Source organism: Rhinolophus ferrumequinum, chromosome 7 (assembly GCF_004115265.2).
Source record: "Rhinolophus ferrumequinum isolate MPI-CBG mRhiFer1 chromosome 7, mRhiFer1_v1.p, whole genome shotgun sequence".
Classification (NCBI taxonomy): domain Eukaryota; kingdom Metazoa; phylum Chordata; class Mammalia; order Chiroptera; family Rhinolophidae; genus Rhinolophus; species Rhinolophus ferrumequinum.
In genome coordinates this window covers 91,235,896-91,252,922 of record NC_046290.1, presented here as the reverse complement: position 1 = coordinate 91,252,922, position 17,027 = coordinate 91,235,896, and the positions used below count along the sequence as shown (strand labels likewise).

General features: G+C 55.0%; 2 protein-coding genes across 3 annotated transcripts; one reads left to right on the top strand and one right to left on the bottom strand.

The window, feature by feature from the left end:
• Positions 1-4,115: 4,115 nt before the first annotated feature.
• Positions 4,116-8,852, top strand: VGF (VGF nerve growth factor inducible). 2 transcript variants are annotated; one of them, XM_033109781.1, is made up of 4 exons: positions 4,137-4,224; positions 5,043-5,224; positions 5,770-5,985; positions 6,478-8,852. In XM_033109781.1, the coding sequence occupies exon 4, from the start codon at positions 6,498-6,500 to the stop codon at positions 8,331-8,333; it is 1,836 nt and encodes a 611-aa protein (XP_032965672.1). In that variant the 5' UTR covers positions 4,137-4,224; positions 5,043-5,224; positions 5,770-5,985; positions 6,478-6,497; the 3' UTR covers positions 8,334-8,852. The 2 variants fall into 2 exon arrangements, with proteins under 2 accessions (XP_032965671.1, XP_032965672.1); XM_033109780.1 differs by lacking the exon at positions 5,043-5,224 and having other exon boundaries at positions 4,116-4,224.
• Positions 8,853-9,935: 1,083 nt separating this feature from the next.
• AP1S1 (adaptor related protein complex 1 subunit sigma 1) lies at positions 9,936-16,572 on the bottom strand. Its single transcript, XM_033109751.1, has 5 exons — positions 16,466-16,572; positions 14,498-14,676; positions 12,881-12,989; positions 11,764-11,901; positions 9,936-10,486 (listed from the first exon to the last, which is right to left on the bottom strand). Exons 1-5 carry the CDS (start codon positions 16,466-16,468, stop codon positions 10,439-10,441), a joined length of 477 nt encoding a protein of 158 aa, XP_032965642.1. The 5' UTR covers positions 16,469-16,572; the 3' UTR covers positions 9,936-10,438.
• Between the last annotated feature and the right edge of the window lie 455 nt (positions 16,573-17,027).

Genomic DNA, 17,027 nt, shown 5'->3' with positions numbered 1-17,027 from the left:
ACGCCACCCCCTGTGGCCCTCTGTTTACACTCATGATGCACCTTCCTGAGCCTGCCGCTGCCTCCAACTTTGCACAGTGTTGCTACTTCGCAGGCCCCCTCCGGATGCCTCCAACCAGTGGCATGAACCAAGGGGTTTAGCTTGGAGAGTTTGGTGCAATGGAGGGCAGGTCCCTCAACCGGGGTGCGACTGTCTCCTGATTCTAACCAGGCTGCCTTCTAGTGAAACTAATCCCCGCCTCCAGATATTTCTGGACACTCCTCCCTTCCTCTGGTTCCTTTATGCTTTTTGGACTCTGACAGTCTTCTATTTAAATGCAAGTAGTAACAGCTGCATTTACACAGTGCTGTCTCCTACACTGGGTCCTCACTTCTACCACAGAGAAAGGAAGCAGAGGCTTAGAAAGCTCAAAGTGACTTCCCAATCACTCGCAGTAGCTGGGAACCTCGCAAGGGCTAGAACCCAGGTCCCAAGCCCAAAGCTTGCCTCAGAAACTCACTGTATGACGGTGGTAACTTGAACGTCTTGTTGGACAATGGAGAGTTGGGAAGGGTTCTTTGACAGCAAACACAGGGTTCGCTGGGGATGGAATACAAGACGTGGGCAGAGGAGGGAACCAGGAGGTGGGAGGTGGGCAAAGAACACAGCCGCTGCTTCACCAATGTTCCCAGCTTTCCTGCTGTGCTGCTCTGCCTCTGCTGCCTCCTGTGCCTGGCCATGCTGCCACCATCGCTGTCACTTCAACCTTGGCAGTGTTGCAATAAAATGTACCCTTAGCCCACCCTCTGTGTCCGTTTCACTTCTTCTCAGTGGGGAGGCATAAGACGCATTATCCTCCCCCTTCCCCAGCAGCCTGTATTAGAGAGGATCTCTAAGCCCTGTGGCAATGGGGCTAATGACTTCCTGGAGGGGAGCAGGGGAAGGCTGCTGGCCCTTGCGCGCCTCCACCCCCACCCCAGTCAAGCAGCAGAAAGAAGCGATTGCTCAGAAGCGAGGCAGGCAGCAGCGCGGAACCCTGACTCCCCCCAGCTTCGCTTTCCCCTGGACCAGAGTAGGCGGCTGCTGTCCAAATTCTAAGGGCTCTTCCCCCAAGTTCCCCTTGGCATCCAGGAGCAGCCTCCCTCCACCCTGCGGTCCAGGCGTCTAACTTCCAGCTCTCGACTCTCGCGGCCAGCGCTCTCGATTTCCCCATTCTTTGGTGGGCAACGAGCAGAAGGGGGAGGAGGTGGAGGTAAGCCTGGGCGCCGCCCCCCGGGAGCGGAGCTCCGGAGCCGCGGAGACTGCGATGCCGAAAAGTAACACGCGGGGGCGCCAGGATGTGAGCGGACGCGGGCGAGGCAGCGCAAGGTGGTTTCCGTCCGTGTGAGTGTGTCCCTGGGCGTCTTTGTGTGTCTGCGTTTCTGTACATGTGTGTACGAGTCAGGGGTGTCTGGGTGGGATGTGTTCGGGATAACATGGCTGGTGTACCCCATTATCAGGTACTCCAACTGTGTTTTTGATGAGGACGATGCTGATATGTTGCTATGTACGTGTGGATGAGGAGGCAGGAGACCTTGCGTGTGTCGTCGCGTGTGCAAGGCGTAGCCTCTGAGTCCTTGATCCGTGTCTTGGATTTTTGAAGTCACATTCCTTCAATCCCATGTAAAAGGAATGAGGGCTCTCAACGCGAATCTCCATTACCCTGGTCACATCTTCAGCATGGGTCTCAGTGACCCTGCTAGGCTAGGTGTGACATTGTGTTGGTGAAAATGGGTGTGTCTCAGAATATCAGTGGAACTCTGAATGATAGTGTGTTGTGTGTGTGTGACAGGTGGATGTTGGAGGAGACTGGTTCAGGGTTATGAAAGTAAACAATTTCCTTTCTATCATTAGTTTGTGGATACCACCTTCATGGCGAGTGTGTTTTCCTTTCTCGGTCTCTCCAGTAGCTGTCTCTCTTTATGTCTCTCCTCATCTCTGTCTCGCTCTCCCTTTCTTGGTGACTCATCTCTGCAGCTTTGCCCTCCCCCGGCTCTCCCCTCCCCCACTCAGGAGTGGGTAGGGGTAAGAGGGGATGGGACCCCAGGATTGAAAATCAGGGTGAGCACCCCCTTCCTAATACTTATAATTCCCAGACATGACAGTGGCCCCCAGCCTTCTCCCAATCCCCTTCCCAGGTCACCCCACCCTACTGAACTGGAGTGGACAGGGGATAGGGCAATAATGGATTCTAATAGCTGTTTGCAGGGGGGCCCTCAGCACCTTCTTTCACTTCAAAATGGAGACCCCTGCCCCTCTTATAAAGTGCCCCCTCCCTGCCTGTCCCCCACCCCCATCGCTGACGCAATGAAAGGCTGCAGAGGTGAGTCACCGGTTGGGGGAAGGGAGGGAAGTGGGGGGACGGTGAGCTGTGGGTGGGCCCCAAGCCCCTGCTCTCTCTTTCTCTCCCAAACTTTCTCAAGAAAAAGACCCAATCCTCTGCCCCCTCCCCTGGTTTTCCAAATCTTCAGCTTGGATCACTATTCTGCTGGACCCATCTTCTTCTGCTACCCTACTGGAGAGTATGGGAGATTCACAAACAAAGACAATGAAAGATGGATTTATACAAACAACTCAGAGCAAACATCAGGCGTCCCCTCGAGGTCCCCATCTCAGCTTTGCCTTTTCCAGCTCTGTCCATTTCTCTTTCTTTCCTGTCATCTCCCACTCTCTCCGATCGCACGAACCTGTCCCCTGACCAGCCCCTAGAGGCAGGAGGGTATGAAGGGCACAGTACATCTCCAAGAGGTAGAGTGTGTGTGAATAAACTGACCCAGGTAGGGAACTGGAAAGGAGAGAGGCAGAACAGACCCTGAGATTCAGAGTCCATGCAGACAAGGGTGGGTGGGTCAAGATCCAGATTGCAGAATCACCAAACCTATTGCTGTTGGTGCCCAGGGCTTCCATATTGCTGCTCCCCTCCCCCACCCCTTGACGACTGAGACTCTTGACATGTCAATTTCTGAGATGCTCTCCTAGGCTTCTGGGCTAGAGTGGAGAAAGGAAGGAATGGCGAATTCGGAAAGATGGAGAAATGGGAGAACACTCTGAAAGCAAGGGGCAAGGACCTGAACTTGGGGGCTTCAGATGAGTGGCTTGGATACTGAGGCATAGAAATCTCGAGAAAAATGTGAATGGGGGGGCAGGCAGAAAAGATCAAAGGCAAATAGAAGTCCACATAACCTCTAACATATACCAACAGTCATGGAAGGACCCAGAGAAATGCACAAAGACTCACGTGTACATACACACACACACACACACACACACACACACACACATTATTGACACACCAAGCCAGTCACACTTTTCAGACACCCAGCAGATGCACGTAGACTCTTAACTGCACAGGTATATGGGCACTCAGAAGGGATCAAAACTCACACACACTTACACACAGACACCTGGAAACAGGCAAAAACACAGATTGGAAAAGACTGCATACTTAAATTGGAATACTACCATGCCCATCCACTCTCTGATTAAATATACAATTGTTTCCCCTAACTCCCTTTCTTTTCTTTCCTCCCATATTTCACTAATCTCTGTACACATGCACACATATGTATATGCACACAGAGGTACGTGTGCACATACATGAGCCCACAGGAATATTTCTCTAGGTGCCTGTCTCTCTTCATCTCACACTTGGTCTCTGAGCCCCGTCAGCCTCTCAGTCTCCCCACCTTGCTCCCTCCCCCTTTCTTCTCTCTTGGATAGCCTCCCCTCCCCCTCTCCAGATGTCTGAACCAACTCTCTGATTCATCCTCCTCAGGAAGGTAACGTGACCCCCTCCCCATTCCACTGCTTCCAGTAACCAGGCTGAGAAGATAAAGGGGAGATGCGGAGAGAAAGGAAGAGGAACGAGGGGAGTTCCGAGGAGCAGGGAGAGGTCCTAGACTGCTGTGTGTGGGGTTGGGGGTGAGACACTGCCACGGGTTCTGCTGCCCCTCCTCTCCCTCCTCTTCTTGGCATCTCCAGTCAACTTGGCTCTCAGGTTTTTTGTTTTTTTTATTCCTTTAGCCTGTTCCTTCTACCTGTTCCAGATTCCTTCCTTCCTTCCTCCTCTCCTGCCGCCTTCTCTTCTCTCTTTCCTCTCTCTACTCCTCCCCACCTCTTTCCCCGCAGAGCTGATGGTCTTTCTTCTGGGAAAGTCGAACCACTGATGGAACCGAGAAGCTACTGTTGGCTGTAGAGGGAAAACACGTGAGTGAGTGAGTGTGTGTCCGTGTGTGTGTCAGAGAGAGAGAGGAAAATGAGGGTCAGTGCTAGGAAGAGATGAGGAGGGGGTTGAGCAATGGCTCTGAAAGAGTCTCTGAGCCCCTGACAGTCAACCCTGATCCTGATTTCCAGAGTCTTATGGCACGGGTGACTTGCGTGTGCCCACGGGCATCCCTGTGCCCGCAGTTCTTGTGTCTGGTGTGTGTCATTGTCACTCCCCCCTTTCCCTGCCCACGCCCCCGCACAGCTCTGTCTGTACCGCAGCCCCCCTCCCTCCCTCCCCTTCATTCCTGCAGTGGCTGCTCCCCTTGGCTCTCTCCCCTCTCCCCTGCCCCCTCCTCATTTCCGTCCCCCCTCCGCACCCCCGCCCACAGATGGTCTCCCTTCACTGGCCCCGGCTCGCTGATGGATTCTCTGCGCAATTTGTGCGTCATCGCCCCCAACCCCCCGGAACCTCTAGCTGTCCAAGCCCCCAGCCCCAACCCTTCTGGCAGGAGATACGGACGAGGGGTCTGGTGGCATTAAGGGGCGATCTCTGACGTGGCACGCCGCCCCCCTCCCCCGCATCGCGTCCATACCTTCCCTTTTAGCGGTGGAGAGCTGGAATTGAGTCACCCCCCACCTGCGCAACCCCCTCCCCACCTGGTCTTCTCTTGCCCTCCAAACGTCCTTTAGGGGGAAACCACGAGAGGAAAAGAAGCAATAGGAGGGTGGGAAGAGGTGGGCTGAAAAGGGGCACAAAGGGGGCGCCGACATAAGCTACAGTCAGCTGGACAGAAGGACAGACACACCTTTTTCTCCAGATACGCGCCGAGGGTGAACAGACACGACACAGAGGCATACAGATCCTCAGTCTTTTCCCTTTCTCCTCCGACTTGGTCCCTTTTCGGTGGGATTATTAAAACCGCAAAATTCACCTATCTGCCCCAGCCCAGAGCCGGCATCCCGCACCGCCGATCCGCGGAGAGCGCCTGCAGGAGGGCAGGTCCGTCCCTCCTTTCTCAGGTTCACGCCGTCCTTGGGTGTGTTCCCCACGGACCGTGAGGTCGGCGGATGGGGGAGCCTGCCCCATGGTTTTGGAATCCTTGTCCTCCTCCTCCCCTGGTGCTCAGTCAGACCTGGGAGTGACCCCATCCTAATCCATTCCGCAACACAGGTCCCCGCCGCTGCAAGTTGCTCTGTAACCCACCCTCCTGCCTTCCCGCGCCTCAGCATCCACCTTTCCATTCATTCCTGCATTCACTCATTCATCCTTTTCTCCTCGTCCCTCCTTCATTCATTCAAAGCCCCCAACCCCTCCCGCCTGGGCATTTCATTCATTCATTCATTCATTCCCTCGGTGCTCGCTAGCGCACGCCCCTCCAGCCAAGGACCCCACCGCGCAGGCGCGTGCCGGGAGAGGACCGCATTCTCCAATCGCTGGGCATCCTCCCGCCTCTAGGCGCCCGCCCGCTTCCCCATGAATGAACACTGACGTCAGTGGGGCGGGGAGAGCCCACGTGACCCCGCGTGCTCCCCTTTATAAAGCAGGAGAGGCGCGGGCGCTGTCCAGCGTGCTGAAGACGGAGCAAGCGAGCCGCCCGGAGCTGCGCGGACCCAGCTGAGTCCAGCCCACTAGACGCCAGACCTCCACCATCGCTCGTATCCCAGCCACCGCTCGTTGCCGAGGCGGACGCGACCTGATCTTCCCCTCTCCCCACCCCGCCTCGACCCTCCTCTCCACCTCCCGCGTCGTGACACCAACTGGTAAATAGCCTCTATCCGTCCCTCAAACCCTCCGCAGCTGTGGGCATGAGGGAGGGGTCTCTCTCCTCCCGGATGGGGGTGTTAAAAACACAGCGGGGAGCCCCCCCCAGTAAGGGTCCCTGGTAAATGAGGAAGTCGCCGCTTTTCTCTTGCTGCTGAAGTCGCCCACGCACCATCCGGGGAGTCCTGTGGGGAGGGAGCAGAGATTTTTCCCTTATCCTTGCTGCTTAGTACGTGGGCGCTGGCAATGAGATGGCTCAGAGAAGGAGGCGAGGAGGCACCGTGGGTGCGAGGGTTGCGGGCATTTCCCCATTTACACGACACTAGAGATCGGCACAAAATCTTCCTCCTTTGCTTCTAAACGTCCCTCTTCTGGGTAAGATTAGGGGGATCAGGGAAGCCCGGATTTCCTGGTTAAAGGTGGGGGAAGGGAATACAGAATCAGAGCAGAAAATTCTTACAGAAATCCTTTCTTTGGCTCTATTTTCACAGTCTCCGACAGTACACTGGTCATGAAATCGCTCAGGTTGCAGGCTTCTGCCCTCTTCTGCTTCCTTCTACTGATTGAGGGGCTGGGAGCAGCGCCCCCGGGGCGCCCCGAGACGCAGCCACCTCCCCTCAGCTCTGAGCATAAAGAGCCGATAGCTGGGGACGTAGTGCTTGGGCCGAAGGGTGGTAGCGCCCCAGAGATCCGAGCCGCTCGAAATTCAGAGCCGCAGGACGAGGGAGAGCTTTTCCAGGGCGTGGATCCCCGGGCGCTGGCCGCGGTGCTGCTGCAGGCACTCGATCGCCCGGCCTCGCCCCCGGCACCCGGCGGCTCTCAGCAGGAGCCAGCGGAAGAAGCAGCAGAAGCTCTGTTGACGGAGACCGTGCGCAGCCAGACCCACAGCCTCCCATCACCAGATACCCAAGCGCCTGCGGCCCCACCTCGTCCTCAAACTCAGGAGAATGGTCCCGAGGCGGGCGACCCCTCAGAGGAGCTCGAGGCGCTGGCTTCCCTTCTCCAGGAACTGCGAGATTTCAGTCCGAGCAACGCCAAGCGCCAGCAAGAGACCGCGGCAGCAGAGACGGAAACTCGCACGCATACGCTGACCCGAGTCAACCTGGAGAGCCCCGGACCGGAGCGCGTGTGGCGTGCTTCCTGGGGAGAGTTCCAGGCGCGTGTCCCCGAGCGCGCGCCCCTGCCACCCCCGGCTTCCCCGCAATTTCAGGCTCATATGCACGAGAGCGGCCCCCTTCCCGAAGCCCACCAGTTAGGGGAAAAAGTGCCCTCCCCCAAAACACACCTAGGTGAGGCATTGGCACCCTTGTCCAAAGCGTACCAAAGCCTGGGCGCCCCCTTCCCCAAGGCGCGCCGGCCAGAGAGCTCACTCCTGGGCGGCTCCAAGGCGGGGGAACGCCTTCTACAGCAAGGGCTGGCACAGGTGGAGGCCGGGCGCCGACAGGCGGAAGCCACAAGGCAGGCCGCGGCGCAAGAAGAGCGGCTGGCGGACCTCGCTTCGGACCTGCTGCTCCAGTATTTGCTGCAGGGCGGGACCCGGCAGCGCGGCCTTGGGGGTCGGGGGCTGCAGCAGGAGGAGCGAGAGAGCGAGAGGGAGGAGGAGGAGGCGGAGCAAGAGAGACGAGGCGGGGAGGAGAGGATGGGAGAAGAAGATGAGGAGGCGGCGGAGGCGGAGGCGGAGGCGGAGGAGGCAGAGAGGGCGCGGCAGAATGCGCTACTGTTCGCTGAGGAGGAGGACAGTGAAGCTGGAGCCGAGGACAAGCGCTCCCAGGAGGAGACGCCTGGCCACCATCGGAAGGAGGCTGAGGGGGCAGAGGAGGGCGGTGAGGAGGACGACGACGAAGAGATGGACCCGCAGACGATCGATAGCCTCATTGAGCTGTCCACCAAACTCCACCTGCCAGCGGACGACGTGGTCAGCATCATCGAGGAGGTGGAGGAGAAGCGGAAGCGGAAGAAGAACGCCCCTCCGGAGCCTGTGCCACCACCCCGGGTTGCCTCCGCCCCCACTCACGTCCGCTCCCCGCAGCCCCCGCCCCCCGCCCCCGCTCGAGACGAGCTGCCCGACTGGAACGAGGTACTCCCGCCCTGGGATCGGGAGGAGGATGAGGTGTTTCCCCCGGGGCCCTACCACCCTTTTCCCAACTACATCCGGCCGCGGACCCTGCAGCCTCCCGCTGTCTCGCGCCGCCGCCACTACCACCACGCCCTGCCGCCTTCGCGCCACTATCCCGGCGGGGAGGCCCAGGCACAGCGCGCGCAGGAGGCGGAAGCGGAGGAGCGCCGGCTGCAGGAGCAGGAGGAGCTGGAGAATTACATCGAGCACGTGCTGCTCCGGCGCCCGTGACCTGCCCGGGCTCCGCCCTCGCGCGCCGCCGCCGCCGCCGCCGCGCGCACTGTCACCCCCTCCGTGTCGCTCCTCCCCATTCTGGGTGTTTGCATGCGTCCCGCCCCCACCCTCGGTCCCCCGCCCCACCTCCGCCCTCGGACCGCCCCGCCCCCGGGTTGTGCTGGGACCTGTCCGACTTCTTAGGTCCGAGGCCCCAATTCCACAAACACACTCATATGCTGAGAGCCGCTCCTGCTGGGGCCAGCCTAGGCGGGCGGGTGGTTTGTGCGAGTTCCTTCCCCCCGCGATACATTACGCGGGGCGCCGTCCCCACTTAGTCCCTCTTGGGACGTCCCCGTCCGAAACCGGAAAAAGCAGTTCCAGTTGTGTCTGTCTCCCGGCCTTTGGGCCTCCCAAAAGCCTCTCCACCCTCTCCCGATCGCTGTGAATTTTCCCCTTCTTTCCCTTCTCTGTTGTAAATACCCTTCACGGAGGAAATAGTTTTGCTAAGAAATAAAAGTGACTATTTTATTAGGACTTTGTTTTCGGTTATTCACCCGTCCCCTTGGGCCTGTGTGGTCCTTCCCAAGGGGCGGTGAGGGAAACGCCAGACACAACACTCTTCTCAAAAGTGAGGGTTGAGTGGCGTAAGCACTTTATACCGTATTGGGGGGGGGCATAGAATAGGCTCACATCCATTAGTGAGCCCCAGATTCCACTTCCAGCTTGGAGGTGGTGATGGTTAGTCATGAGTTCCCAGGGCTTGACAGATGCAAAGTAGATTAGGCACCATAGCTCTGAGCCACCTAGGAGGCTCTTCTTTCAGTGATTCCGGGGCCACGAAGGCAGCGCTGGTGGCTCCCCACAGCCCTGTTTCACCTTACCCACACACCTCCCTAACTGCTCCCTAAATTCCCTGGTCCTACATAGTTCACAAGAAATATGGCAGCCACAGAAACATCCTGGTTTCAGCCACTTCCCAACCCTTTTCTAAGCATAGGGGTAGGATATATATATACCCTTGAACTCCTGAGTCTCCTTCCCAAATAAAACTAAACCAGGCAAATGAAATCTTCCACAAAGAAACTTGAGAGGAGTGAAACCACGTCCCCAAAAGTTTCTCCTTCCTGGCTGAAGGCAGCTCTGGGAGCTGGTCCGAAAAGGCATTCAACTAGCAAATCTGTTTAGGGTAGGGGTGTCCAATATAGGACACCCAGATAAATTTGCACTTCAGAAAAACAACGGATACATTTGCATAGGATATATTTATCCTTAAAAATTATTCATTACCACACAAATTGAACTGGGTATCCTCTTTGTTTTGACCCTAAATCTGGCAACCCCAGTTTTGGGAAAGAGTTGAATGCGCAGTGTTCCCTTCCTGACTGAGCCCAGCAGCCCTGCCTTCTTTCACAGAGTCTCAGGCAGGCAAAGTCCAGAAATGCTTTTCCTTTTATTTTGGAGAAAACAGACAATTCCCCACCCCACCCTCTTAGCTCCTGCCTCACCCAGAACACAGAGTAAGGGACAGGGCCCAATCTCCCATGAAGCCTGCCCTTCCCCCAACCTTCCCTCCCCTCAAAGTGGCAAGGTTAGAAAAAAATTAACTATGTTGTTGGGCACAGGCCCAACTGCAGCTAAGAAGGAAGGGCAGATGAGGGGAAGGACCGCCCTCTCACTACGCAGATGCCCCCCTTCCAGGCAGAGAAGCTGCCCTGGCTGGCTGCAGGGAGGGTGGAGGTAGGTTATGGGGCAGGGAGAAGAGAAGAGCCCTGAAAACCTTTTCCCTTTAACCTGACGTATTTATATATATTTACAGTTATAAGGGAGGGAAGGAAGTTTGGGGTAACATTAGTTCTTCAAAGGCAGGGAATGAAAGCCAAATAGCACCCCTGTCTTGGTCACATTTTCCTGCCTCCTAGCTCTGAAAACCTTCAGTGTGAAAAGGGGAAACCGGAGGTAAGGGGTGGAAGGAGGGAATGTTTGAGGGTCCTGAGCACACAGCTCACTCCAAACGAAGGTGAGGCAGCAGCGGAGGGGCAGTTGAGTCCGACCCAGAAAAGGGCCGCTCGTGCCCTGCCTCGCCACCAGCTCCCCACATCTCCATGTGGCCCAGGCGGGGGCTATGCCAGACCCATCTCCTCCAGCACACTTCGAGGCGACTCATCCTCCTAAGGCAGAGACACAGGGTGACGCAGAGACACCAGGAGAGGCAGACAAGAAATGAGGGAGGTGAGTGGGCAAGACAACAGCATCACGAGGACAGAGGCACAGCGGGGGAAGCACACAGAGAAATGGGGAAGGGAGAGAGAAGCCAACGTGAGCCTGAGGCCACAACAGCTGGAGACCCTTCAAGGGAGCTCCCCAGCTTCCTGGGACCCCGCCCCCCTAGCCAACTGTGGCAAGGAGGGGGTCCAGGTTGAGTCCACCACTACCCAGAGAACATAAAACCAGGAGGCTGGTGAGCAGGGGGCTCAGCCTTAGGATCTGAGGGGACTGGGAAACCTGCTTTCCAAGGGCTGGGGGGTGGCAGATGGTTGGGTCCTTTTTTTCAGGGGCTGGGGGAGTAAGAGGTTGGCATCAGGTCCCTGAGGGAAGGTGAACTAGACTGCAGAGAGATGAGTCATTAGGGTCTGAACAGAGCACTAGTAACCGGGGTGTGTGTGTGTGCCAGAGCACCTGTGTGTGTGTGTGTGTGTGTGTGTGTGTGTGTGTGTGTGTGTGAAGGGGAACCTGAGCCAGTGAGGTGACAAGTTCAATTCTGCTTTTTCTCCTACTGCAGCGATAAGCCCCCCGTCTCTACCCCTCCTCAGAGCCAGCTCAGGCCGGCTTGCTCGTCACTGCAGATTCCGGTGACTCATCTTCCTGCACCAAGTCTCAGCAGTGGCACAACAGAGAGGGGGCAGGCAGTAATGGGGTGAGGGCAGGGGTGCTGGATGGTAGGGTGAACCAACAGCTAAGTGCCCTCTACCCCAACCCCCAAATCCCTATAGCCTTTTGCTTCTGAGAAGCAGAAACTCATTTTGAGCATATGTGTGTATAAAAAAAAGGGCGGGGATCTGGGGGGGTTGGGAGAGAAGACACCAGGAAAGAAAAGAATGATCCACCATGTGCCCCTTCTCCAATTCTCTGAATAACCCTTAAATGCCAAGAGAAGAAGCATGGGACAAAGGAGACTCAGCTGGGGTGAGACACCTTGGGTCTTGGGGGAACGATGGGAGAATTGACACAGGTAGGCTGTCTGCCACCCTCACCTCCTACCCCAAGCAGTCAGGGATTGAGGGCCAGCTGGCCAACCGGGTGCCGTGAGGGCCAGACGCCACAGGGAGGGGGCCGCCTCAGCAGAGGCGGAAAGGTGGCAGCGGTGGCCGGCAGGAAGGGAGTCCAGGGCAGGGAGGGCCCCCTCCACCACGGCACTCGTCCTCCTCCTCACTGGCCCAGCCCCTACCTCCTGCAGCAGGTCAGCCTGCTCAATGGCCTTTAGCACACTCTTCTTGGAGGTGTCCTGGACATCACCCCCCATCAAAAACTCATCCAAGATGAAGTAGGCCTTCTCAAAGTTAAAGATGATGTCCAGCTCGCATACCTGGATGGAGGGGGAGAAGGCAGAGTTGAGGATTGAGGTGCATTCCTGCCGCACTGCATCCCAGCTGCCCCACCGCTTTTCTCAACACAGCTCCACATATTCTTCATGACCACTCCTCCCACCTACGGTTCTTCTCCCAGGTCTATGGCCTCCCAACCCATAGGCCTTAGTACTTGGTTCAGCTTTTCCTTCTCCTTCTCTTGCCTCTTTCTCTGTGATAATAAAATATTAGTTGCTTTTGACTGTGATTCTTGTTGCCTTCCCCCCAAAATCTGTGGCACTGTTCCCACCAGCAGCTGGGCTAGCTTCCTTCCCTAGGTACTGTGGGGAAGGGGAAGAGGAAATTCTGGATCAAAAAGACTGGAATTCCAAGCAGCGCTCTGCCACACTAACCACCTAGCTGTATATGTCATCTAACTTCTCTGAGCTTCAGTTCCCTCATCTGAAAATGGAGACACCAACACCTACTTGTAGGATGCAAAGAGCAAATAAGAGAATCTAAAAGCACATGGTAAACTGTTACGTGGAATACAAATTATGGAGTTATTACTATTCCCCATCTAAGATCCGAGCTGACGGCCAATGCCCAGGCTCTACCCTGAATCAGTTAATTCAGAACCTCTGGGGGTGGGAACCAGGCATTGCTATTTTAAAAAAACTCTCCAAAAGATTCCAATGCAAAGTCAAGGTCAGGAACCATTGATAAACTCTAAACATGGTCTCTGTCCTTTTGAGAGAAGTCTGAGCTGAGCCCTAGATGGACTGATTAAGTGGCAGATTCTGGTTCCCACCCTCCTCCCCTGGACTGATTAAAGAGCATGGCTAATAGTTTAAGGCTTAAAGAGGGGGAGTAATTACTGTTCTCACTGCTCCAACTTCACCTCTCCTGAGACTCCTAGTGCAGAGAGAAGGGCCCCAGAGTTTGGAAGAAAAGAGGGGATTGCTGAGAATGGAAACTGGAGAGGGTGGGGAGACTTACGCTGCCGAAGTATTTGTCCAGGAGCTCCACATATCGGTGGATCAGCTCCAGTGTGATGAGCTCATTGTCTTGGCCCTCGATGGCGCAGCAGAAGTAGAGGCTGGCATATCTGAGGACAGGGGCGCATGAGAGATAGCTGGGAGGGCGACTGGGTCTGCTTCAGGACCCAGGCATTCTGAGCTCATTGCATTTTTCAGCCCAGGATCTGTGTAGCTACTGTCCACAGGCAGGGAGGCCCCAGGGCATGCAAATAGCAACTTGCTTGGCCTCTTAGAAACAGGAGGCAAAGACCAAGCTCTTTCCTCTTGACATCTGACCTGCTCAGTTTGACTCAGCAAAAGCCTGAGCCAACTAATTCACCTGCTCAGAGAAGGGACTGGAAAGTGTGTGTGTTTGTGTACATATGTGCACACATGCGCGCGCGCGCTGGGAAAAGTGGCACAGGATTACTCTGCCATAAAAAAGAATGAAATCATGCCATCTGCAACAACATGGATGGATATAGAGGGTACTGTGCTGAGTGTAGTAAGTCAGACAGAGAAAAACAAACGGCGTATGATTTCACTTATAAGTGGAATCTAAAGAACAAAATAAACAAACGAAATAGAAACAAACTCATAGATACAGAGAACATTTTGATGGTTGCCTGATGAGAGGGGGGTTGAGGATGGGTGAAAAAGGGGAAGGGATTAAGAAGTACAAATTGGTTGTTACACAGTAGTTATGGGGATGTAGGGTCCAGCATAAGGAATGTAGTCAATAACATTGTAATACCTATGTATGGTGTCAGATGGGGACTAGATCTATCGGGGTGATAAATGGGAGAGGGTTAGGGACAGGGTAAAAAAGTTGAAGAGATTAAGAAATACAAACTGGTAGTTATGAAATAGTTATGGGGATGTAAAGCAAAGCATAGGGAATAGAGTCGGTAATATGGTAATAACTATGTATAGTGTACTAGTCAGGGGGATCACTTTGTAAATTATATGTCTAACCACGATGCTATATACCTGAAATGTAATATAAAATAACATTGAATGTAACTGTAACTGAAAATTTAAAAACGGGGGGAAAAGATAAAAGGGAATAAGAGGTTTAAAGTTCCAGGTATAAAACAAACAAGTCTTGGGGATGTAATATACAGCATAGGGAATATAGTCAGTGATATTGTGATAGCGTGGTACAGTGTCAGATGGTGGCTGACTTATGATCACTTTAGCATAGGGAATATAATCAGTAATGTGGTAATAACTCTGTATAGTGCCAGGTGGGTACTGTTGAATTTCTATGAGGTACATTAGCTGTATTTTAATAAAAATCTTAAAAAAATAAAAGTGGCGCAGGATTTATGACTGTTGAATGAGACAGCAAGAGACATGTAGGGACTTTGGGACGGAGGTATGTGGTAGGTGTCAGACTTGAGCAAAACCAAGGAACAGGACTTTCTTCAAGGTGAGTGTGAAAAGGAAAGGAAGCTGGAGTTCATCACTGCCCTCCAGATGTCCTTCGCTCCCAGTTCTCCCTGACCTAGGGGCCACTTACTAATCAGCCATTTAAATCCATTGCCAGACCCAATCAAGCAGGATCCAGGCAGCTCTGAAAGTAGGTGGGAGTCACCTCTTATAGACGACTTTGAGGTCCCTCCACTCCAGGAAGCTGCACATCTTAGGCTTGCGAGCCAGAACAACCTGCATAAGCTCACGAACCATCTTCTTTCTCTCTTTGTCTGACGTGGCCAGGTACCATTTTTGCAGCCTCAGCTTTCCCTGCCGGCTGAACAGCAGCATGAATCGCATCTGGTGTGTATGGGGGGAGAGGCAGAGATTTGGTTCTCTGAGTTTCTTGCTTTCAAAAACACACAGCCCCAACCTCATCCTATCTAACTCTTCACTCACAGCTTCTACTTTCTTTAAAAAATCAGCCATTGCTCCCAACTCTGGGTATTCCCACCAGCTGGTGCCTTTCCTTCTGGTGGGGGGCGTGGTGTCAGAGCTTCTGAGTCTGCCATTTGGGTTCAAATCCTGGCTCTACTAGTTAAATAATTTGCCTTGGACAATTACTTTGTCGATGAACCTGTTTCCTTGTGTGAAGATGGAGATAATAACTACCTACCTTACAGAGCTGTTAGGATGGATTCAATGAGATGACATATGCATAGTGCCTGGGGCATGGTAAGCACTGTAACACATTAGGCAGCACTACTATTATTCTCTGATCTCCTGCTTCCTAACCGTTTTTCCCAAGTAGGTAAAGTGCCTAGCACAGAAACAAGTAGCCCATAAGTGATGCCAAAGAGATGTCTGCTTTCTTCCATGCCCCTTCTATCCACCACCATGCTAAAATCGGGTATTTTTGTCCCTGGAGAAGCTACTTCAATTGTCCACTCCATGCTAGTCACGCTGCCCTCCCATGCAGTCCTATGCCAAGGAGTACCCTTCAGATAAGCACATGACACTGGGATCCCCAAATTCCACCCTTCTCTCTCCTCGCCATTCAGACATTTGGCCATTGATACTCCTCTCTTCTTTTTATGGTGCTTCTCCCTGCGTGCTCACTGCCCCCCCCCCCCATACCAGGTGACCAATTTCCCTTTCAGTTCCTCAGTTAGGACAGCAATCCAAGGCGGCTCTCCTAGGGAATGTCTGTGGAACAAAGCCCAAGCTGGGTAGAGCGGGGAAGGGTGCAGAGCCCTCGATACCCTGTGTGTCCCCAGCTACTCAGTTCCAGGGGGTCCAGGCCACATCCCGGAGTTATCGCCTTCTCCCTGCAGTTCTCCTCTCCACGGATATTACCAGGGCCGGAATCCCTGGGTGTGTGGAACAGTACTAATTTAGTGGGCTAAAGATCAGAAGTCAAGGTTTTTTTGGTGTTGAGGGAGGGGAAGCGTTGCTGGCATAGTGGGAAGGCAACAGAGGGGCCCAACAGAGCCGTGCGCGTCTAAGATGGGGGCAGGGGCGGGCAGGAAGACGGAAGGCCGGGGTTCCGGAAAGAGAATGGGGTGGGGGCAGAGAGCAAAGAGCACGGAGTCGGGATTCCAAAGCCTGGGTCCCCACGAGCAAGACCTCGAGCCCACTTAGCTTCCCCACCTCACCCAGGCTCTAGGCGAGCCGGAGGATAAACAGAGGCAGGACGTCCACTCCTCGGACCTGGAAACTATGCCCTCCCACACAAGGCTAACCCCACCGGGCGCCACTCCTTTCAGGACCGCACGGGGACAGAGTGTGACCCGCGCTCCCCCGCTGCCAACAGGCCCTCGTGCCCCTATTCCTCGGGCGACTTCCCTGCGGCAGTGGCCGAGACGCCTTGGATCGCGACCCGTGCGCTCCCCCTGGTTCGGGATGGTCCAGCCACCGCTAAATCAGCCCCTCTCGTCCCACTAATATGCCTTCTTCCCGCCCCTTCTCCCTAAAGCCATTTCCAGCTGCTCCTTTCCGAGGCCGGCTGTCCCACCCGCCCAGGAAAGTGAGGGCCTCTGAGGAACAGAGGAAGAAAGAGCGGCTCCCACAAACGGCGGCCCCCAAGGACCCCCGCAGGTGCAGCCCACGCCCCTCGGTTCCCCCTCCCCTCCCTTTTCGCACAGCCTACCATCCTGCACCCTCCGGCTTGGCGCGTCCCTCTCCGGCCACCGTAGGTGCCAGCTCCACTCCCTTTCTTATCCTTTTTCCTTCTTCCCGCCCCTCTGGCTTGAAGCTCCGCCCCGTTCCGCCCCTTCACATGAGCACTGCGCAGGCGCCAACGCTGCGGGGCGCGCGGGCGGGGATGGAGGCGGAAAAGCGAAAGCCATGGCAACCAGGTCCTTGACTTCAGCTTTGAGTAGCTCTGTCGTCATGGTAACAGGGCTGTCCTGTGGGCTGGATGGAGAATGGGGGAGGACAATGAGGTCCTCGCGCTTTGGAACCTTGGGGGGAAAAGGCGGGAAAAGGGGTGCGAGATGGATGGGAGGATCATTGGGGCTTGTGAAGAAGTAGGGGGAGGGGCTAATGAGAGGGATGTGGGCGATTGAGAGGGACCAGGGTGGGAATTGGATGTAGGGAAGGAGGAATGACGAGGAAGACTGAAAGACAAAGGATGGGGGGGCAGACGTGAGGAAAGTATAGAACTCAAAATAGATATCTACCTGCTAGGTGAACACACTCTTAAAGTAACA

Bases quoted from the DNA above. Each gene is read 5' to 3' on its own strand.
- VGF (XM_033109780.1), top strand. From the start codon at position 6,498: ATGAAATCGCTCAGGTTGCAGGCTTCTGCCCTCTTCTGCTTCCTTCTA.
- AP1S1 (XM_033109751.1), bottom strand. The intron at 12,990-14,497 runs GTGACTCCCACC...CCCTGTCCTCAG, and splicing joins CTCAAAGTCGTCTATAAGAG to ATATGCCAGCCTCTACTTCT. The intron at 10,487-11,763 runs GTAGGGGCTGGG...TCTCTGCCTTAG, and splicing joins AGGCTGACCTGCTGCAGGAG to GAGGATGAGTCGCCTCGAAG.